Genomic DNA, 24,696 nt, shown 5'->3' on the forward strand with positions numbered 1-24,696 from the left:
CTTCAGTGAATCTACGCCAATTTACAGAAGCTGAGACTCTGGACCATAATATTTATATACCATACATTCAGGAATGATGTAGGATGAGCAGATTATGGGTGCTATGCTTTTACATGGGTGCTAAGTGCAAGGAACTTTCTCCTCTGAATAGGCTCCATGCAGGGGCTGGCCACAATTACAATCCTTGCCCTCACCTGAATGCAAGGATTATTCCCACTAGTACTTAATGGTAGGGAAGTAGAGGGTCCATGGACAGGGCACCCTGCGACCTGTTAAGGAGGGTAGCGGTGGAGAAGTGATTCTGTACATCTGGTAGCTTGGGGAGTCACTATACCTCTCTGGCGGCCCCCCCTCGGCCTGGGGTTGAACTAGTGATGTCCAGATCTCAAAGCATGAGCTGCTAATGTGGCTCTGTCATACTGAGTCTCCTGTAACATACACTCGCCCATGAATTACACCTCTTTGCCCACAGTGCTCAGAACACGGACCTGTGCATAACAGGCATAACTGATCCCCAAATGAGCATTTTGCTCCACCGGGTAAACATGGCCCTGTCAAACTGCCAATGCAGGTGCTGCATCTATTGCGCCTCGCAATCAAGGATCCCACGCAACCAGCGATGAAAGGCGGGCTGATTCACACAGGTACAAGGCATTACACCAGGACGGAAGTCTTGGTTTTCTGGTACCCTTCAATTAATGCCACTGCACTCAGGCTGGTGAAACACAATAACAAAAACGGCCTTTATGTAACCTACTAAACAAAAGCCCCCAAAACAATGCCTGCACATAAATCTAAGCTAAAAACATTTTTGCTAGAAGAACTTGAATGCCTTATATAAAGGTGGGTATCAGTTTAAAAATAATGTTCCAGCCCTTGTTAATTTTTTATTACTATTCATCATAAAACCATTAATCATGAAGAATTAATTTGATATTAATGTTGATGTCATAAAGTACTTCTGTAGCATTTCACTTACAATTCAGCATTTCAAATGCTGCTGGCACCATATGGAAAGCTTTGAAAACCAGATTTAAATACATTTGAAGATAACCATCAGATAGGTTCAAATACACAGGACTTGCCATTCATGCTGCTAAAACGTATTCTGACAAAACCTGAGCAGCTTATGGGAAAGCATCCTGCAACACAGCTGGGTGGAGCACAGGAGGGGCAGAAAGGAGTGTGGAAGGAGAGGATCAACTGCAAATCAATCATCCACTTCCTCCCCTGAGGCCAGGGTAGGAATTGCAACTCCAGAGGCCGCTGCAACCCTGAAGCTTCGGCAGCAGCCGTGAAGCCGCAGATATTCATTTCCAGAGCCCTGGAGAGATTTTCTTTCCTTCTACAAACCTCTGTGGATTTCCCTAGGGTACAGTCCAGTTACCAGAACGGCGCGCTAGGGATTTTCCACTTAGAAGGAAATTATCTGTCCAAAACCAACAATACAAAAAACATATTTCTGTCAGCAACGTTCAACAGGAAGGTACAAAAAAACCCCACCTAACGGGATCCACAGGGTCTGATTCAATGACCACTGAAGTCACATGAAAAAGACTAATTGGCTTCAACAAGCAGGCAAACATCCCATACCAAATGCAAGGGAGAACTAAAACTAAACACTCAGCCCCCAGGGAAGTTAAGAGCTTCCATCATTTTGACTGGATCTTTAGAAATAATGCATGAGTTTCCAGTTTTTTGTTTATTCACTGCAAAGAAAACATTCATCAGAATTGTATACACAGGCTCAACAGTCAATGGCCCAGCCGTCTCAGTGCATCGTTTCACAGGCTGTGTAAATGAAGAAAAAAGCAAAATGATATTTATTGTGTTGGGCAAATTTTCTAATTGCTGTATATAGTTTCCAAGCCATCTCATCTAAGTTATCAATGCAACATCTGGTACGTACACAACAGCAGTTCCTACCTTGGGAGCTCTGGCATGTTTCCCACATCTGGCATCTCTGACGAAGCTGAGATCTAGCAGCTCTGTCTCCTATAAGGAAAAGTTGAAATACACATTGTTACCCATTCATTGAAAATGCACACTTCGCTAACTGCGCTTTTGTTCCCTAGTAATGCTACTGTTAGACCTCAGTCTTCAGTGAGCTCTGTGCAGGTTCTGTCCTGCACATTGCATACCAGTCAGGAGTAACAATTCCTCACTGCAATAGCGGAACCGTTGTCATATAGCCCCATTATTTCCTTGAAAATCTGCTTTGGTCTTTTTCCCCCCCACCCCATCTCCACCACCAGTTTGATATATTGATTTTCCAGGTACTCATTTCAAACCAAAATTATTTAGCCTATTTCTTGTGTTGCCAAGCACTCTACTGTGGTTCACATTTTTCAACAAAACCTCTGTGTATTGTTTTTTATGTATCCCTTGTCTCGCAATAATTAGCTCCTGGCTACCATTCTGCAAAAGAGAAAAAAACAGAACATCCTAACTTCACAGTGGAAAAATCTACATGATTGTAGACAGGACATTTTGAAAAGTGTGTGTGAATAAGAAGGATGCTGTGCACTCAGTGATAACGTGCACCATCAATTTTAGGACGACTATTTTCCTTACTACTCATTAAAAATCATGTACTTTTGACCACCATCTCACACTTCAGATGACTTCTACATATTGCACTTAAGAGAACAAAAACGATGTGCTACGTGACCTCTCCTACATAGGGAAACAATTACAGAGAATATTGTGTTGTATTTTCCAAGGGTTTAATTTTACCTTTTAAACACAGTTTTAATAATACCAGCTAGCTTTTATCAGATCTCAAAGCACTCTACAAAGAGGAGTTCAGTATCATTATCCCCATTTTACAGATGGGGAAACTGAGGCACACAGGAGTGACATGATTTGTCCAAGCTCATCAAGCAGGCCAGTGGTTGAGCCAGAAACAGAACTTAGGTCTCCTGAGTCCCAGTCATCCACCTTAACAATAGCCAAACTTTATCTCCCCTAGGGCCTTATTGTGTCCAGTCCTGCATACCCATGCAGAGGTGTAAGGTATCCCTCCATTACTCTGCACTAACTACCCATACCATGGGTAGCAGTGCAGCATGAGACGCACCCTCTGCAGGGCCAGTATTCCCCCACGCTGCATGGGGAGGTGGAGAAGGTGCAGAGAATGAACGGAACCATGGCTAGCCCCCCCCCCACACACACACAATGAGCAGGGCATTGCTGCCGCACCATTGGGGAGCATACCCATCACCAAGTCTAGGATTGGTACAAAGGACTCCCACCCTCTTGGAGCAGGGGGAAACCAGGCAGACTCAGAATCAATATCCTCTTCCCTACCTGCTCCTGGGTAGGTGTAATTGCACATCATGGAGGGTTTTGGATGTAATACCTTAACGTATACAAACCCCACACTGGGCAACAAGGGGTTAAGGGGCTGCTCTGGGCTCGGCCAGGCCTGCCCCGCCACACCTGCAAGGCAGACACAGGGTGGAGGAGAAATTAAAGGATGCAGAACAGCTCCCTTGGGGGCAGATCAAAAAAGAGAGCAGACATGCACTTCGCAGCTCCTGAGAGAAAAGCTGAGGGAAGGCAGAATCTCCCCTACCAAAGGTCCCTCCCTGAGGGAAGGGAGGACCTGCTTCAGGGATGCCCTGAGAGGGAGGCATTCCCTCCCACATATGGACTCAGTTTATTTGCGTTAATTCTTCTTGTTTTCTTTATGGACTACCCCAGCAGGGGAGAGAGTTGGAACTAGGGTGACCAGACGTCCCGATTTTATAGGGACAGTCCCGATTTTGGGGTCTTTTTCTTATACAGGCTCCTATTACCCTCCCCATACCCTGTCCCGAACCTGGCTGAGGGCCAAGCCACCGGAAGAGATAGCTGCTGCCCCGAGACAGAGGGAGCTACCACACCATGCATGGCCATAAGTTGGTGCCAAGTGGTGAGTTGACCACCTGCACATCTAACCATAGACAGCAAGCTTTGGGCAACCATGGGGTGGTAGAAAGTAGCCGATGCTGCCCTCTCTGGGCCATCAGACCTTTGATAGTCCTTACAGGGCTCTGGGCTGGAGTCTGGTGGAATGGGAGGGCCTGGGCTCCCCTACCAACCCTCCCCCCACCACCACCACCCGCCGTTTGAAGGCAGTAAGCCTCACCACTAGGCAATGCTCCCCACAAGTGAAGGCCATCACATATGGACATAGCTACTGTGGAAAGAACAGTACTTGAAGAGAGATTTATCTCCACTTGTACGCTCTTTGCAAGCACCGAGCACATATTTCCCAAGTAGCAACACAAACTATCCTGTGAGACTCGGGCAAATAACTCTGATTTGACTGGACATTGCTTAAAAATATTAAAGCCCCTCTTACTATTGTCTGCCTCATTTACACCTTGATGAAGACTAATAGTCCATATTAGCATAAATCTGTTCAATTACAGGTATAAACAGTGCTAAAGCAAGAATCAGACCACACTAGCCACAGAGCAACACTACTTTAACAGAATTTTTATCTTAAATAATTCCTGCGTTGATGCTCAGAAAATCTGAAATCCATGTACAGTATAAAGCCACTATACCTCGAAAAGCAAAAGCAAATTCCCAAGAGAAAATACAGGTTTTCTCTGTGACCTGTACTATAGTAGCAGTCAATTGGTTTCTTTTTCATTTTTTGTAGGCCAGATCCTGAGCCAGTCAAAACAAAAAACAGACAAACAAAAAAAAAGAGTGAGAGAAATACACTTGTATCCTGTGGAAAAAATATTCACCTGACAACACCAGTTCCTATCCTTTTCACAGCTGGCTGCCTGTACCGTTATCCGAACCAGTGTTCAGGAGTATCTGATTCTTAACAAAATGGCCACTGTGCACCACTTCAATTCCAGACTGAAGATCCACTCCCAGACATACCACACTGCTCCCACACTTTCCCGTCCCTTGCTCCGTCTGACATACCATCACAAATGAGGTGGATATTGATTGGATCAGATCCATGCATACACCTCTGCTGGGAGCAGAAAGGCCTTTTGGCATCCCATGGGCTTATGTGTTCGATTCCAAGCCCCACCAAAGCATGAAGAGACTTAGGACATGGAAATGAAATGGGGATTGAAGATAATAGAACCATCCCCCAAACACCCGGGCAGGCCACAGCAGTGAAGCACAGTCCCTCTGTGACAGCGTACAATGCTGTCATGGCTAATACCCCAGCTGACAGGCCTGAAGAGTGGATGCTGCTCCTTGCCCTCACGTGAAGGTTCCTAGTTACTGAATCTGTTCAGGTCTAGGTGGAGCAGCTCCTCTTCTAGATCATCCAGGTGGGTTTTGAAGCTGCTGTGGGACTCACTCGCTCCCAGTGCAAAGGTGCTGCAGAAGCTCACTTGCATGACACCTTCTTGTCATGTAGGATCTAGCAATGGGCCCTCTACCAAAGCATGAGCGTCATCCACAGTGCACAAAGAGTGCAGTGTGGATTGTGTTTTGTTCTCCAGCACCCAGCATAACTGATCCCCAGGCTGGGATGGGGCCAGATCCTCAACTGGTGTAAATCAGCACAGCTTCACTGACTTCAACAAAGCAATGCTGATTTATACCGGTTGAGAATCTGACCCTAGGTCTTACTGTAACATTTCTACATTCTCTTCATATTTTGTCCATCCTTGTGCAGAATTTTCTTCCAGACCCCAGAGATGTCAGATCTGTGCAAGAATGCCTCACATACGTTTTTATTTCTTCTGCAATTTATTTTATGCCATATTTGCATACCACTGTAAATGCATCTCAGAATGCAGCATAACGTTTTTGGTGCAGACAGCCAGTCTATTCTTTGTTAATTAAAAAAGCTTTTTTCCCCCCTAGTTCTGATGTAAGAAAGATAAAAAAATACAAGTTATTTATTTTTTCAAGCTGTTCTTAGGAACCACTCTAGCGCCTGTTCTGTGGAAGTCCCATTTGGAATGTATCAAAACTAAGGGCAGACTCAACGGAGGAGACAGGAAGAAAAGCATCTGAAACAAATGAAGCTAATTGCAGCGCTCTATTAAATAGCTGCGTGTGCAGGGCTGGTAGCGAGCTTGACTCTGAATACAGCAAAATAAGGACGCGATGTGGAGTCTCTCTGTTGACTTAATGTCTGAGAGACACTCAAATATAGGCAAGAACAAAACTAATGAAATATATGGAAGAGTTGCATTCATGTTTATCAGACTGATAACGGCAATAAGATTTAGAATGGGAAGAGGAGCTCTAGACTTTAGATGTAATTAAAGAAAGATGGAGAAGAGAGGACATTTAACAAAAGGGAGATAAGGTAAGCGAGAAACTGAAAAGAGAACCAGGGATTCGAGAGTGAAATGGAAACTAAGACAGTCTTTCTCCTTCTTTGCAGTTCTGCTCTATCAACAGAACTGAACAGGGTAAAAAAAAATTCTACACACAATGAAGCATGCAGATTATGACTATTCGAAATTCAGGGTTTTATCCTCGACTAGTGTCAATCAGCATAGATCCATGGACACTAGCTGAGTATCTGGCCCTAAATGTTAAGGATCACATGGTGATCCCCTTGTCTCACTGAGTAATACCTTCACCCCAAAAGAAGTCCCACTGACTTCAGTGAGACTGCTTGTGGGGTCAGGCAATATTCAACATGAGTTCAGGTATCCACAATCCACTACTGACAACACCAAGAGCTCAAAAGTAACGAGAAGGGCTTAAAAATCAAAAGATGAGGGAAACATTTTGGGTGCTCTATTTGTATTCTGGTTTTTGAGCCTTTAGGGTTTGTGGTTTTCAGTTTTTCCCTGCAATTATGAGGGCTAGAAAAAACTTTTTTTTTTAAATGAAAGCCAAGACGCTTGTGTAATCACAGGTCTCCCAACACTGGGGCTTTCCAAAAAACACCAAATATCACAAGATAAAATCCTGAGGGATGGCAACCTTGTGGCAATGTGGCTCTAAGGACGTTATAGACATGAAGAAAGATATTCCGCTTACGCAATCAAAGAAGGATTTAGAAAACTGAAAAGACTGACAACTGCTAGAAGTGAATGGTTGTAACAGCGAGAACATGAGAAAGAATGAAAGAAGTAGAAGAAAAAGGGATTACAAGAGAAGATGAAAAACCACACACAAGGTGATTGTGAGAAGCTTGTTATTGTAGGATTGGCCTTGTGTTTTATTTTAAAAAGAGAATAAATGGCTAGACCTCCCCTAACACAAACATATAACAAGAGCCTTTCAACTCAAATAATACACATCAAGAATAAACGCGAACAACAAACAGCCAAACAAATCAACACCTCACAGAACAATCAAGTCAATATTATTACCAGCATTTGTATCCTAGGATCTGGGCTCCCTTTAGGAAGGGGATTGTTAGAACAGGGCAGTGGAGCTGTCAGCACACTCAGTCTACAAAACCAAGGCCATCTGAAGAGGGGATGTAATTAGATCCCTACTTTTAAAGAGTGGGATCTGTCAATCCTTGCTGAGACCTTATCCACGTTACCATATTTTGGGTCTGGCAACCGAGCACATAGGAGGTTTTTTTGGCGAGCACACAGACTTTTCATGTAGGTTTTGTAGGAAGTAGCTACGCAAGCCCTGGGAACATATGCCCCATAGTCCTTGTTTATTAACAGATATTAGAACTGAACGGTACATTTATAGAGACAAGGTGGGTGAGGTAATATCTTTATTGGACCAACTTCTGTTGGTGAGAGAGGCAAGAGACAGAAGTTGGTCCAATAAAGATATTACCTCACCCACCTTGTCTCGCTAATGTCCTGGGCCTAACACAGCTACAACAACACTGCATACAACTACGGTACATTTATGCAATTTAATTTTACATGTGCCTCCTGCACTGTGAAAACAGTAGCCCTTATGCCATTGTAATTTGCCATCTAAAGGCAACAGACTGAGGTAAGCACACCCACATAAATGTCACTGTAGTCTGCATTCACTAGGGTCTGAATAAGTCAGAAGGCATAATGTAACATTTCTTAGAAGTTCCGAGGTTCAAGAATATCAAACCCTTGGGAACTTTGCGACCTTTAGTAATTGCTTTCATCTTCCCAATGACTCATTAAAGAGTGGGAGGGCAATTTCCTAATATTTTAGTATACATTTTGGACAGGTTTTTTGTGAAGCCAAAATATGCTTCCATTCTTTACTACTTGGCAGAAGAATGCTGCAGCTCAAGACCTGCAAAATTGAAATTCTAAATCCTGCTGCTACGGAAATCAATGGGCACAGGATTGGAACTGTGTGCTAGATGAGCCATGAAAGCCTATGGCAACGGAGAAGCAAAAACACTATAAGTCCAGCCTGGCACTGAGTAGAGACCTGTAACCATTGTTACCGTGAGCTATTACTCTTGCAAGAGAATAATGTCTCTTAATTCAGCTACCATAAAAACACTAAGAAATTAATATTACTCCTGCTGTTTGTTTTCAACTATCATCTGAGACAGAGACCCATCCATATAGGGCTAGATTGTGCATCCTCACTTTTCTGGGTGAGCACGTTCTCACAGAAACCGCGCATTGTGCAACCCTTCCTGTGTTGGGGAGCACTTACTCATGCAAGCAGTCTCATCTGAATTCAGTAGAGCAACACCAATTTATACCTGCCCAGGATCTGGCTCACTCTTACTTTTATTAGATAATTTCAGCCTCCCAAAACCGAGCGAAGCACATCACCCCTTGTCTAGGTACTTCGTATGAACATAACATTAGTTAACAAGGCAAAATTCCTCAGTGATAAATGAAAGGTGTGGGGTAGCTCCCTTTTATGGACACCCAGCCAGCCAGTTAGCTATAAATCCCTCTTGGTGGTTGTTCTCTACTTGCTAAATAGTGTGGATTTACATGTAAACAGTATACATAAATAGAAATAAGGATTGTGCCATCCGTTTGTGAACCAGAGTTCCCAATAAGATCAATGGCTCATAGTTTAGTTTGTGAAATTCTGCATGACACTTTAGCCTATTTCAAGATTACATAGTAAATGTAGATGTCTGTTTTGATGTCTGCATGGAATGAATCAGCATAGATATGTACTTATTTTATATATAACCTTACTCCACTCCCCCCCAAAAACACAATTCTACTCCACCATGTTGAGTGCTAGCCTGTTGAGAAACCATGTAATCTTACTGCTATAAACTCCATTCATCCTTCCACCTTCCTCCTTGCATCACGTCAGACTACTGCTGTGAAGTGCCTAGCACAACTCTGGGCAGATTTGTCTTCAGTGTAGCTATGCCAATTTACATTAGCAGGGGATTTGGTTGAGTAAACCCTACTGTAATCTGCATTAATTACATGATAATTAAATCATGTTGTTTCCTAATAATTACAGCCAGATGAAAATTTTTGAATCGGAAATATCAATTCCTTGAAATTGAAACTTTCCACAGGAATATGTTGGCTGACAAAATTTTGTTCAGGAAAAAAAAAATCAAAACAAAGGGTTGTGATGTCAGAGTGTTCTATTTGGACATTTTTGTGATGTTTTGATTTTGTGCATCAAAATAACCTATTTCGATTTCTTTTAAGTCGTTAAAAAAATGAAATAGAAAGAGTCAAAATTAAAATGAAATATTTTGGTTTTATCAAAACAAAATGTTTTGACTGACCTGAAGTGATTTTTTTTTGAAAATTTTGTTTTGCAGGAAATTTCTAAATTTGACCTTCCGTTCTGAGTCAGAATAAAACCAAATTTTGAAATCAGAGAATTTTCAGTTAAATGGAAAATCTGTGTAGCACAGTTACTGTTACAAATGTTTTATCAATACACCCTGGCCCAACCCGAACATACCGAACTTGATTTTTTTGTCAGTAACAACAGTATGAATCTGGAGTAACTGCTTTGTTTTTCCACTCAACTTGACAAGCAAATAAGTATGTGATTTCTTTTTAGGTTAAACAACCCATTATGGGAAAATGTTGTCCACTGAGTGTAAAAGATTAAGTGAAAATGAGTTTGGCAAGCCTTAATAAGGCAAATTCTTATCAAGATAATTGTTTATGTTTATGGACCAGAGTTTTAGTTTATATACATTGGTGTAGCTGTATTGAAGTAAACAGAGCTATGCTGATTTATACCAGCTAAGAATCTCACCCTGTATATTCAGGACTAAATATGTATGCAGATTTTGTGACTCACACTCATCTCTAGAGTGAATATGGCAGCCACATTCAGGGTTAGAGATTTCAGTAGAAAGCTCCAACTTCAGTTACATCCAAACTGTCTCAGGTATTAAATTCCCCGAAATGACCAATGAACATGAAAGGTTGAAATAGAAAAGGTTCTTTTTCAGTCAGGGCTGCATCATGTACTCTTCCCTTCCTTTTCTCTTTCCTTTAGTCACTTTGCAATATAGCACTGTAGCGGGGTCTTATTGGAAAACCCGGGAAGTGGGTGGGTGCAAGCCTACCCACTGCTAAAGGCCCCTCCCCCAGCCTAGCGGGAGGGACCACTGGACCCAGGGACCAACTGATTACGGGGGACAACTAATGAAAAACGGGGACCGGAGTGAGGGTCAAAGGTTCAAAATGAGGATACCGGATGAGGACACCGAGCAGAGAACCCGGACAGCACCCACTGCTCCTCAAAGCTGTCGAGGGAGCCAGCAGACGCTGCCCAGTGGAATTCTGCCCGGATACATGAAACTAGGGAGGAATGGAAATAGGCCCCACAGCCGCAGAGCACCCCCTCGTCCAACATCCTCCTCCTGGTATTGTAGATGGAGACTTTGGCCAGAGCCAGAAGGAGGTTGACGAGGAGGTCTCGCGACTTCGTGGGGCCACGGATAGGGTGTGCGAAGAGGAACAAGTGTGGGGAAAAGTGCAGCCAGAACCTCAACAAGAGGTTCTGGAGGAGCCGGAATAGGGGCTGCAACCTGGCGCATTCGAGATAGGCGTGCGCCAGGTTCTCCCTCACGCCGCAAAAGGGACAGGCCTCAGGTGTAGGGGTGAACCGCGCCAGGTGCATGCCCGTGCTCATGGCTCCATGAAGGAGCTGCCAACTAATGTCCCCGGCGGGCCGTGGCACAAAGGTGGAATAAAGGCTGGCCCACCAGGGCTCCTCACCCTCTTTAGGTGGAAGATAGTCCCGCCATTTGGTGTCGGGGCGGGACACGAAGGTGAGGAAATGTAACGTATTGAGCACGAGCGTGTACAACTGTAGCGGGGTGGTCACCCGCTCCTGGCCCAAAAGGGTTAAAAGCCAGCCCTTGGAGAGGGCCGGGGCTGGGAGCCTTAGGTGGGGCTGATTGGAAGGCAGCCTCAGCTGTGGCCACGCCCCAAACAGACTTGGCTGGCTCTATAAAGGGGCTGCTGGGCTGACACTCAAGAGCCTCTCTCTAGCTTCGGAGAGGGAGGGACCTTGCTGCAGGGACCTTAGCAGAATACCTAGATTGGAGCAGGGCTGGGGAGCTCCAGTCAGGAAAGCTGCAGGCTGGTATTAGGCCCAACATGTACTGGGGTTGTAGGGGACAGCCCAAGGTTAGACAGAGGCAGCAGGTCCAAACCCAGTCTGGCCTGTGATGAGGGGCTTATACTGCAGTCTGCCCCAGGGCGTGGGGGCTCGCTGGTGACTGGCAGTAGCCTATGACTGAGGCAAGGTAGGGATAGGGGTTCCCTGGGGAGGGGAGACCCTGCAAGTGAGGGGTTAGTGCCAGGGGGCAGCACCCCGGGGTACAAGGGGCACTGGGTCTGGCGTAAGCAGGATACTGGCCTGCAGAGGGCACTCTAAGGCTTGATGTAGAACTAATTCCCAGGACACCAGCAGGAGGTGCTGCAGGGGTGAGTCCCGCACGCCTACAAGCACACAGCAAAACTAATGTCATCATCCCAAAAGGAAAGCTTTATGGGAGAATGGGGAGGTGAGGGGGGGTTAAAAGCTCTCAGCATTTCCCTAACTCCACTAAAGTGTTATTGTAGCTGCATTGGTCCCAGGATATAAGGAGAGACAAGGTAAGTGAGAGAATATCTTTTACTCGACCAACTCGGTGGAAGTCACAAGCTTCTTCAGGTTGTGGAAGCATGAAAAGATGGATACCAAATGGTGTGTTGTCAAGCATCATAAACTCAACTTCTTTGTCAATAATGGAATTTCAGGGTGAAATCCCAACCCCATTGCAGTCAAGGGCAAAACTCCCATTTGGGTCAAAACTTCACCTGGGATTCCAGGGGGCAGAGATTTCACCCATAGTGTATGCATACATGGTTTTTGTGGTTAGAATTTAGTCTGTGTTCTCCAATTTATCACTAAATCCGCCTTTTTAAAAGTTTAGGTATTACTGATACTAGTGAAGAATCTTTATAAGTTAATTTTCTTTATGAATCCTAGCTGGCAATTCTCTGTCAAATTCTTTATGATCTTTCATCCACCCCTTTTTTCCTCTTAGCTCCTTAAACAATGAACTGTTACCCCCCCACACACACACATATTATTGCTCTCATGCTAAGGCTGGCCTACCTTTTCTAACTGCACAGTTCCCTTCTAGCGTCTTGTATAGGATTCAAATCAATTATGGGATCTCCTTCTGCTAGCAGATATTTGTGGCAATAGCTAGGTATTCAAACGAAAGGAAACAAATGCTCTTGTCTGGTCATAAATACCTAAAACTTGTTTGTATTGGCACTGAACGTGTAATTGGTTTCCAGAAGGGTAATCAAAAGATGTCACAAGAATAAACATTTATGGCAATGAAAAAGCTGTGCAGTTCTGGGTTCGTCATTTTCTGCAGAATCCAGTTAGCAATTTACTTTGGTCACGACTGAAATCTCTGCTTGACAATGCCAGAAGGACCCTCTGGTAAACTGCCCATCACGCAGGTCCACTAGCGCAAAGAGAGGACCACTGTCTTGCTGCTAACAGCACACTTTGCTCTCTGGATGTTCATTGTAGTCCCTACCGGAAGAAAATATAGCAACCTCTTCAAACTGTGATTTAAAGCCAGTGAGCTGCTAAAACATCCTAAAAATCTGTTATGGATTAAAAAAGCCAAACCCTGCTATCTTCTGTATGGGTGCACTAAGCAGGGAAGCTAGGGGAGAGAGACACTCCTCTTTTTCCTATAATGTAGCAGGGCAAGATTCTAACCTAGCATTCAAGTGACCTGCTGGGACACAGGCTAATACCCCAGCGGGCGCGTGGCAAGCCAGGGCGTTATCTACTTACGTAAGGACATGGCGAGGCTCCTCTGCATATGCTGCTGTCAGCTATGGATGGCAGCTGCCATGACGGGGAGGCTGTAATGGAGCTGCATAAGGTGCTCCTGACGGCACGTTCCCTCCCCAAGACTTCCTGCCCTGCATTGGCACTTAAACTTCTGCTTCCCTCCGCACCACAGCTCAGAAAAAGGCAGGATTTTACCTGAACTCTGCGGGCAGGCATGCAATTATCAGGTACAGTGGAAAGATTGCTTAGATTGAGGTGAGGAGGAAGGGGTGGATCTTGAGGGCAGCACTGCTGTGGGTACCATTTATATAAAAACACACGGACCAGCTTCTATGAAGGCACATTAATGAACATTGCTATTCCTGTATTCTAACTCCTCTAAGCTGGCAAGGAGGAAATTCTGAATTCTCTGCCTCCAAACACCTCTTGAAAAATCAACGCCCACTGTTCTGGCACCCAGTGCTTCAGCGTTTCTGAAGTGCTGCGAAAGACAGAATCCTCGGCTTCCTCCACAGCTTCAGTTGCCTGACAATGGCGCATTTATTTGCAAGCTCTGCTTCCATAGCTGACAATGCTGACCCAAGCCCTCTACAGCCCTCCTCCACTTCAGTGCCATTTAAAACATAAGAACCAGCTCCCACTTGCAGGAGGGAGGCCAAGGAGAAAACAACGCTGTGAGGGTCTGAATTCTCACCGAGTTTCCCCAAATTCCTGAGCACCTCACAAAACAGCAGCAAAGTCAGCCCCAGACAGAGCCTCCCAGGGATCCTCCACAGGCCAAGGCCATGCTTGCAGAGGCAATGTGCCTCCCTACTGGTTCTGCAGCCCCCTGTGGCTCTCGACTGTTCCCTAGCGATGGAGTTCCCCTTGAGCCATTTGGCCACTGTTTCTTCCACCTACACATCCCACAGAGAAGGGCTCTGCTCCACAGAGCGATATTGCAGGGGAATGCAGAATGGGTAATATAGCCTGGGGTCCAGTGCTAGCAGAAAGATGCACATTCACCCCTAGTGCAACCCTAGGCATGCCCCCCATAACCATGTGCAGGGACACAGTGGAACAAGTGCATGGAAATCACTGGATCCCTCTCCATGCACAAAAAGTCCCCTCCATATGTGGATCTAGGGAAACAATCCCACACCCATGGAGCATAAATCCACATCAACCACTGCGGCAGGGCGGTCCCGCCTCAAACCCCCTCCAGTATCAGGTTATGGCACGACATGTACACCAAGCTTCGGTTTCCCTTTCTGTCCACCCGTGAAAGGAATTCAGTTTCTCAGTGTTTAATACAAATTTATTCACAGAGACTAGGGCTGTAATTCCCCAAAATCCTTGTAATAAAACCATTATCCAATTCCCATATAAACATATGATTTTTCCCATTCACCTCCAAATCACCCATTCAAGAGTGAACAGCAGCACTTTGTTCCCAGTCCCTTTTGCTCAGAGCCAAGACCCCACTCTTCAGACCTCCCTTCCTGACAGCAACCAGCCTTCCTGCAGCCCTGGTCTTCACCCAGGAGGCTCGCCCTCCTGCAGCATTCCACTCCTCCAGGCCTCCCTGCCAGGGAGTCCTACTCCTGCCCACAACAGGAGGAGCCAGCCGCCCACAACAACTCTCTTGTTTCTGGGCTCAGTCTCCGTGGACCAAGCTGGTTTCTCCCCTTAGCCCAGGCACCTATGCACAAACCTTCCTGCAGTTCAGCAGGGTTTCCCAGATATGGCCAGTCCTCTCCAACGGCTTTCTTCAACTCCTATTCTGCCCCCACCAGGTCTCATCCAGACTCAGCTCTCTCTACTGCTCTCTTCAAGCAACTCCTGCTCGTACTTTCTTGTTGCTTCCGGTCTCTCTCTCTCTCTGAGTCTTAGGGAGCTCTCACCCACCCTGCCTGAGTCTGACCCCTCTGACTCTCCAAATCTCTGATTCATACAGTCTCGTTTCCTCTCGGACTCAGGTGCCCACTCCTAAGCCCAACTGGGAGCCCCTCTTCCATCTTAAAGGGCCAATGTCACCTTGTGACCACCACAATTGAAAGGGACCAGACATAGGGGTCCGATGACAGTCAGTGATCCTCAGCTGGTGTAAACTGTCATAGCTTTGATGACTTCAATTGAGTGATGACCATTTACACCCCAATGGGGGCAGGATATGCTGCAAGCAACATTGTTTAGTTGCTTTGTTTTCACTCCAGCTAACTGAGCCCAGTCGTTGCACAAGATGTAAGCAGGGAGTGGGTTCCTTACACAAGTCAATCTGGCCCAAAAGATAAAGCACGTTAAACAAGCTGTATACAGACAATGACTTCCAATAGAAAGAGGAAAGTATTTTGCCATCAGATAATGCCCTTTTTAAATTACCACAATCTTTCTGAGACAAAGTTTTTGGGGTTTGCTTTTTTTAAGCGCCTAACTCAAATGGTAAGTCTTAGCAGAGAACAGAAAATGGTCCCATTTCTTAAATGGGCTAGTTGGAAAACAGTAAGTATTTTCTGTAAAAGTTTTTGAAAGAAATGAATGTTCATTTTCAAAGTTTTCATGGACATTTTCCATTTTTACTTTTTTTTAACTTTTGTTGACACACTAGACATTTTCAAAACGTTTAGTAAAAAGCCTCTGTGCATCAAAAATTATTTTTGGACTGAAGAATCTAAACTAGCTGTAATTAGGAGAATTTAATAGCAACATTTAACTATTGTAGAGATTTTGAAACTCAAACATTGGATCATCTCATAGAGGCCCAATAAATGGCAGATGTGACCATATAAAAACGTGTTTAGGGTACTGATTTTCAGTTTTAACTCAAACACCAGTAAAACACTCTCAATACAAAAAAAAATATGAAGTTGGTGTTTATTCAATAAATGCCAGAAAAAGAACCAGAGATTGTTACTTGAATCTAGGCTTAGAAGAATTAGGGCGGTTTTGTTTTGGTTTGTTTTTTTTCTTCCAGTAAATGTCAGTAAATGTCAATTTTGCCGCACACTCACAAATCACCAAAACAATATTTCCTTCAATAAGAATAAAAATTTACAAATAAGCAAAGTAGGAAAACGGCGCTTGAGAACTTGGAGTTTGATTTAAGGATATTTACTGTGTATATTTTCATATGCGATGTTGACAACTTGTCTGGTAATGATTATAGAGCATTAACTCTTGGAATCTCAACGTCGACAGTTATTAAATAATTATTGTTTGACGCTCCCCCCATAATTTTCCACAACTGTGAAAATGGATATTGAAAAAAATGCTTAAAAATAATCAATATTATCTGTCACAATTATTAAAAAACCCCACCAAATATTGAATTCTATCCAGCCTTCTTGTACCTAATGGCTTATGTATATGGACCAGTAATACACTCTATGGGGGTGTGATTTTTAAAGCACACCAATGTGCTGCGCATTAATTGGTCCATGTAGATCCTGCTGACATGCTCTAAAGGTTCCCTAGTGTGCTTTAATGTAGTGCTGCTTGAAACACACATTAAAGTGCAATGGGGAACATAACGAAGAGAGAGCCCTGAAAAACCTGGTTATGGGACATTGATGTAGAACTCAAAAAATGCCAAAATAACCCCTCTCCCAATGAAATTAATACCCCCCCCTCCAAAAAAACCCAGAAGCCCTATATACATTTTATGGAATATGTCAGGATTTCTTTTATGCTTACACCCTTGAGAATTCTGTGCCACTTGCTTTCAGCGCATGGCACTATTTAGTGAGGGACGGCAGAAGTCTACATCACGCTCCAACGCCCTGGACTGACAGGTCATGGAGTGGCACTGCAGCGTCAAATATATTGTTTCATTCCAGGGGAGTTGTTCCATTGATTTCAGCGCCCACCATGCATTAAAAAGTCTACTCGGACTTCCTCTGGAGTTGCTCACTAAAAGACTGAAATTCAACGAGCAGTGCCTAACTATGGCTTTTAAAGATCAGTCGAGTTTCATTACATTTGCAATGTATGGATATCCCTTATCGGTTACAGCATGGGGTTGGGGGACAGGAGTTCAAGGCTCTAAACTTAGCTCTACACAAACTTCCTGTGCAAAGCTGAGTAAGCCAATTAGCTCTTCTGTGCATTACTTGCCCACCAGTAAAAGGGGAGGATACCATACAGACTCCATGGGGTGAGGCGTAATTAGGGGCAAACCCTATCCCCATGATCCAAGGATCCCACTGCAGGTGGGGAGAGAGCAGAATGCTGTGACCCTTCACAGGGGGTCCAAACCCCTGTTTGCCACAGAAAGAGGATCCTTCCACCCCCATACACAGGTGGGTTTTTTTGGGGAGACAAGCTAGAAAGGAGCAGATGCAGGGGATCCACAAGGATTGACCCACCACCTATTGCTCCATTCTCCATGAATAGAGTTGGTGCAAGGAACCACAGGGTGCATTAGCAGCCATGGAGCGGCTACACTGCTCCTCTGTGCAACCCATGTAGAGTAGGAGCCAGTCCCCTACTTGTTCTCCTGGAAAACACTCAGGCTCTGCACTGGGTTAAAGATTTGTGCTTGTAAAGTGCTTTGAGCTGAAAGCACAATATAACAGTAAAGCATTACTAAATTATTACAGCATTCTGATGCCTTATTATCCTTGCGTACAGACTGTCCTTTCTCCCCCATTTGTAGAAATGTCTAATCCCATTTCTTGTTATAAAACGCTGAGTATTTTGGTCATCCAACAGGCTGCTTGCTTCCTTGGCAGCATGCTTAGGGTTTTGAGGCATTGCAAGCTGCTGAGGCAGTGGAAGAGCAATGTCCATCATAGAGAAGAGGTGAAGCTTGAAGAGGTGGAAGCTTGCAAATTCAGCCTGACCAGCTTTATGTTCAGGGTCATTGTCCTGGGCAGAGGTGAGCCCCTTAGGCACACATCTTTGGTCAGGACATTATGGGCTATTTCTCTTTCAGTCTAGTGCCTCCATCGCGCACACACGCAGTTAGCCTGGGGCAGTGATTCATCCAAAAGCATGAGGGTGTTCTTTGCAAGCAGTGAAGCCAGGTATTATCTCAAGATTTAATTGTGGAGCTGAACCTTCATGGGCTGAGCAAAGAGTTGTTGATTCTCAGCACCTGGCAATTTCAGTTGCTGCAATATTTGCAATATAACTTAACTGTGTTGCGTGTGTTTTTCAGATGTCCTCTAGAGTCCATTTATTTGAGGTTCTTATTGTGATGGGTTCCCCCGGGGTGCCACCTGGAACTGGGATACCACTGAGCCTCCCTGACCCACCAGCCTGGGTTCCCTTTTACACCGTACTGCTATGACAAGCTGCAAAGCCTTCTCTAGCCTGCACTTTCACCAACATACATATAGATGGGACACACCCAGCTGCAGTTACATGCAGGCTCTCTGACCAGCCCCAGCATGGGAAGGCTCCAGCTAAGGCACCTTCAAGCTCCTCAGGCACACATCCCCTCTAGAGCGTAAACCCAAAATTATACCGCCTTGTGCTACACAGGGAACTCTACGGCATAAGCTCATAAAATTTGCCCCCTCCCTCAATGTGGAGAGAAATATGCTACAGCTTTTTGCCCTGAGTTATGATAGAGCAAAAATAAGTTAGATTTTAAACTGATTATAAGGGATAGCAAACAGATCAAAGCAGATTTCCAAGCAAATAAACAAAAAACGCAAACTACACTTAATATACTAAATAGATTGGATATGAGTAGCAAATTCTCACCCTAAGAGATGATACAAGCAGACTGAAGGCTCTTAAGGGGCTAGCTGCACTTGCTTACAGCTTGGAATCCCCAGATGTTCCATTCACAGGCTAAAAATCCCTTCAGCCTGGGTCCAGCACATTCCCCAGTTCAGTCTTTGTTCCTCAGGTGTTTCCAGGAGTCTTCTTGGGTGGGGAGTCAGTGAAGAACGCAGATGATGTCACTCCCCTCCCTTATATAGCTTTTGCATATGGGGGGAATTTCTTTGTTTCAAAGCTTGGTTCTCACGCCAGGCAGCGGAAAAATACTGACATCCCAAGATGGAGTCCAGCACCAGGTGACCTGGTCACTTGTCCCTGTAGAGTCACAGCAGCCATCCCCCAGAGCTGTTTGGAGCATTCACAGGAAGGCTCACCAGGTGGGAGCGAAGCTTCTCCTAAGGCCTATTGTTTCTTCCTACTGGCTCATTAACCTGAATGGGCCCTTCCCAGCCACCCATCTACACACAGGTTTCAGAGTAACAGCCGTGTTAGTCTGTATTCGCAAAAAGAAAAGGAGTACTTGTGGCACTTAGAGACTAACCAATTTATTTGAGCATGAGCTTTCGTGAGCTACACGAAAGCTCATGCTCAAATAAATTGGTTAGTCTTTAAGGTGCCACAAGTACTCCTTTTCTTTTTGCATCTACACACAGAGCATTTTGCCTACTGGGCATTGCCCAGGAATAGCTACAGGTGAAATAGATACATAGTCAATATCCATAACTTTGAATACAAAAATGATACATGCATACAAATAGAATAATCATATTCAGCAAACCATAAACTTTCCAATGACACCTCACATGCCTTATCTTGCATAAAATACATTGTAATTATGATATAAATGAAATCATACTAATATCACTATGAAGAATATGGGGTGCAGTGTCACACTGATCTTCTAAGCAGTTATTCTTAAAGTAGTACCCAGTGACTCCTGTAGTGACATCCTTACTGGAAGGCCAGAGAAGAAAAAGAACCACCGTTGACTCAGAAAAAGTGTTTGCCATCTTAATGATGCGCAAGCTCTAAAAATATGTCCCTGGAGACCTAGAAATGACAACATTTTCAAATACAGAGGAAATAGGATGCACAATGCTATTAGAAGAACGAATGCAAAGAGATTTCCATACTAGTGTACCCTTCTGATACCAAAACAAAGCAAAAACAGCCCTTGCAGATCTAGGTCTTCAGTTCCTCACCTCTACATTAAAAAATAAATACATTTGCTTGGATTTACAGACATAGTGGCTGAGCAGACTGGAAATTGGTCCATGGGAGCTGATTGCAACTCAATTCCCAATGTCAAAAGGTAGGGTCAAGAATCTCTGCCCTTGTCACAATCTGTGATTACCTCCCGCTCCCAGGAATGGAAACTCTGGAATATGCTCTGACAGTAGTAACAATTCTCATTTCCACCAGTGCACAGTGAACTGAACCATATTGATGCATGAAGCACATGTCACACAGTCAATGCTATTGTGCTAGCCATCAGCCCAGGTTCAAGCTCTCCGTGTATCTGAAAAGCATGTAGTTTGGACTAAGATTTTTTTAAATCTGTGTTTTCTTGTACATGTCTGAAGCTATGGCTATATTTCAATATTGCTATAGCATGATGAGATTAGACGTTATCGGGGTAGAGCAAGATAATTATTAGCAAACGTATTGATCTGACGGCAGCCTACGTCACTGTCTGACACGTTGGGCTGAAAGCCAAGCTGCTCTAACTTATTCCTTCTAGATCGATGATACGTTTCATCCAAGAAATGTTTAGTAACTGCAGTTGCATCCTGCAAGTTGGGGGAGAAAAAAAAATCACGTGCCTTAAATATCTCTGCAACAGCCTTCCACAAGGGTCAGTTTTGGTTCCCATTGTTCAATATACATGTAAAAGTTTCCTAAAAGGCAGATTGAGAAGTACGTGTATGCTGATGACATCTGTATGGAAACAATTTCCATAGCATTGAAGGGAACCTCCTCCAAGACGTGACCACTTACTTCCAGAAACGGAGACAAATTCTTAATGAAACGGAGACAGTGCGAACTACTTGCCATCACAACCATCTTGCCAATTGATCCATCTCGATCCATGTACTAGGATGGCTACCGCTATTCCAACCACTTGTCACATACTTGGGAGTAAAACTCGACCATAGCCTGACATTTAGCCTCACCTGGAGCACCGAAAAATGAAGATCTCTTCCAGTACTGCCTTGATACAAAAACTGTCTGGAGTCTGCTGGGGAACAGACCCTTTGGTCCTGCACACAGCTGTACTGGCCCTGGTGTTTGCTCCAGCTGAATACTGGTCAGTATGTATGGGGGTACAGTCACCACATTCAGCTTGGTGACTTGCAGCTGAATTTGCCCACTTCTATTCTGAGCGGCTGCTTGAATTATACATCAACCACTAGTCTGTATGTGCCAGTGCACTTCGCTCTGCCAGACCATCGATGAGATGCTACTGCTGTTACGTTTGCCTGGAGAGCTGTGACAGATGAAACAGACCTCTTACGACTCCAGTTGACTGATGCCCCATTATAGGACAGGAGGCAACACGCTGTGCCAACTCAAAAGTCTGCTCATAATCAGGCAAGGAATCCCACTGCTGCAAACCGGGATGTGACATCACAGCTGATCTCTTGACACCCCGTTGCTACAGCAACTCATGCACTCTCGGACAAGAGCCTTACTGTTGCTTTTCCATGCACGGATGAGCAGCAACGCCAGGGAGCTGAAAACTATGTTCTTATAGAGTGGAAACATCAGTGGGATAAAGTCTAACACTAAGTAAATTCAGAAGCCCATCTCTGCACCTGCCTCTGTGTCTTTGATCTTGATCACAGATCCTGGACCAGGCTCAAGAAGCTACTCTCAGGCTCATCCAGTGCTGCCGCAACATGCACGGGCTGGTCCTAGTTTCCTCTCCAGGTTGTGATTGTGGGGCAGGCAGAGGCTGAGAGAGAACAGTTGTGAAGTGATCTGCCCAAGGTCACACAGCAAGTGAGTGGCAGAGCTGGGAATAGAACTCAAAGGCTTCCAGTCCATTAGACCAGGCTGCCTCCCCTACAAGGTGGATGAACTTGCAACGGCCCGTATCCTCCAAATCCAGGGGATCCGCTTCCCCAAGAATGGGCTGGAAAGCCAGGGTGATGTTTGAATGCCCACGCACTAGTGCTATGTGGTGTGGAGTAAAGAGCTGCTACGTAGCAGCTGGCAGCTCTGTGGTAGTAGTAACTTGAGTTACCTGGGGAATCAGGTTGACTTTAGTATCATACCAAGCTGATGAATTATCACTACCTTCATTTCATAGACAGGGAAACTGACCTCAGAACATGCCTACTGAATTGGGCCCCACGGGCGAGATAGTGAGGGAATGCCTCACAGGAGGATCCCACCAGGGTGTAAGTGTCCACATCAGATTTGATAAGCCTTGATAAGCTTCATGGTTGTCTTCCGGCTTTAAATGTTCCAATCAGCATGTCTGAGGTTTCTTTGGAATCCTCAATTCTGCACTGCTCCGCTGGCTCACATGACTGTGGTCTCACTATGAAAGAAACTTTTGCTTCCTTCACAGCTGGGGGTCTGCACACAGTAGGAGCTATTTGCTGAACCATAGTGCAAGTCAATTTCTCTTGATTGTTGCAGCTAGATGTTGCGTCCAAACAGGTGTTTTGTTTTGTTTTTCTGCAATGAGCAGTGGGAGTTTGCACAGACAGTACTGATATACCAGTTAGATTAGTTTGGTTCCATTGGAGCTGTTCTCTACAGTCATGAGCAATGAGTAGCAATGGTAGAAATGATGGAGTTGGGACCAGAATTCAAGTAAGAGTCACTTTGAATTGACCTTTCATGCAGCAGACAAAAAGCACTGTCTGTTAAGAAGCTTGTCTCTCCAAACCAAACAGTTATAATCACGAGTCCATAATGATTAAATGCCGCCCCACATGAGAGACCGATCATATTTTTGTAAGATATTTCCTGACATTGGCTCATGCTCTCAGGGGATCGTTAAGAATACGATTTTTGTCACGGCGCTCAGGGAAGTCAAGGATTCCGTGAATTTACCGGACCTCTGTGACTTTGGCTTCAGCTGCGCGCCTGCCTCTGTCCCTGTGGCTTTGGCCGTGGCCAGGGCTGCTGCTGCGCACCCCCACCCCACAGCTTTGGCAGGTTCTGGAGCTGGGGCTGTGCCCCCCCACCCCCATGGGGCTGGGGCTGTCAGTGCCGCTTATGGGGATCCAGGTGTCATTCCTCCCTCTCCCCACCCCCATTATTTTTAGTAAAAGTTATGGATAGGTCAGGGCTCCCATGAATTTTTGTGTATTGCCCACAACCTGTCCGTGAAGTATTATTTCCAGAGTGCCCTAGATAGTGGATAGTTGGAACACAGGCTGTCACCTAATCCACCCACAGACCTGAACGAGACAATGCAGAGCTTGCTGCTTGTCGCAAAGCATGATATGCCCATGTAGGAGCCAACCCTGCAGTCCTTAATCATGCAAAACTACCCTTGATGGCAATGGGAGATCTGTCCAAGTATGGACCACAAGCTGTGTCTTTTTGACCTATTCTACATGATCCCTGTTCTGTTTTATGCAGCCTGAAGGTGCTGACATTCAGGGCAGGCTGAAAAGCTCATCTTTGTTTGGAGGAGATGTTTTGGAAAGGACTCCAGGGGGTGGGAGTGTGGGGTTTTCAAAGGGGACTTTGCTCTGCAATGGTTTTCTTACTGACTGGTTGTTTTATGTGGACGGGGTTATAGTCTGTATGTTTAATTGATGGCAGGGTGCCTAGAATCTTCAATAGGCAGCTTTTATGTTTAATGTGTTATCTATGATTCTATATTTATAATATTTCCTTGATGCCTTTTAAGCTAGCAAGAGTAGGGAATTAGACCCTTAGATCTGTTCTCTGTCTAAATACATAGTTTATGGAGTGGTGACAAAGCTAAATCTTAACACAGAAACCCAGATCCTACTTACAGGACCAGCTCTGTATGGCTACTCAAGCAGGGGGAAGGCACAAGAATTCTTTCACTGCATACTATACAAAGGCTGGGAGCAAGTTCATTGGGGAGTGCATGTGTTTCTTACAGCTAGCTGCTTCTCCCCCTTCCCCGCCCCCCCCCAAACACACACATTAGCTACCCAGAAAAGGATAGAGGTATGGGTGAGGCAAATGCCTGCCAAATTTCCTAGTGGAATCTCCCCCTGCAGCATGGTCTCTAAGCACTGCCTCCTTCACAGACAATAGCTTAAGGGCTATAAACTGACTCTGTGTAATAAACATGAACTAGAGTGAAGATGACAGGATCCAGGTTTGACTTCAGGGCTGTGGTTTGGGTTCAAACAGTGCCAAAAAAAACCTGCTCTCAGATTTCCAGCCCTGAATCCTGAAAAAACTCATAAGATCAGTTATTCTGAGAAGATTTCTGCCATCTCAGGGTGAAGATTTGTGCTCAATCTCTCCTCATATGGCAGCCATTCCATACCCCTAATCATTTTTGTTGCCCTTTTCTGAACCTTTTCCAATTCCAATATATCTTTTTTGAGATGGGGCGACCCCATCGGCACATAGTATTCAAGATGTGTATTCAGCAATTTTTTCAGCACCACTGTTGATCGACTTTATATCAAGGAGATCAAGACAATCAAACACAAAAGCAGCATGCAACATATATATCCCTTTCTACATCTTTCCTTGATTATGGACATACACATTTTGGACTAATATGCCAGAGAATTATTTATGAGGCGATAACAAATACCGCATTGGAACTCAACTTCCCTACATATTCTATCAGCCTTCCCTCGC

General features: G+C 44.8%; 1 protein-coding gene across 1 annotated transcript in view; it reads right to left on the reverse strand.

Annotated features, from left to right (window-relative positions):
• PLCB1 (phospholipase C beta 1) overlaps positions 1–24,696 on the reverse strand; it is a 659,574-nt gene that overhangs the window by 478,227 nt on the left and 156,651 nt on the right. Inside the window, exon 3 of the mRNA XM_077812057.1 lies at positions 1,927–1,995. Coding sequence (XP_077668183.1) covers positions 1,927–1,995 — 69 coding nt within the window. The remainder of the gene's footprint in view (positions 1–1,926; positions 1,996–24,696) is intronic.

Source organism: Eretmochelys imbricata, chromosome 3 (genome assembly GCF_965152235.1).
Source record: "Eretmochelys imbricata isolate rEreImb1 chromosome 3, rEreImb1.hap1, whole genome shotgun sequence".
Classification (NCBI taxonomy): domain Eukaryota; kingdom Metazoa; phylum Chordata; order Testudines; family Cheloniidae; genus Eretmochelys; species Eretmochelys imbricata.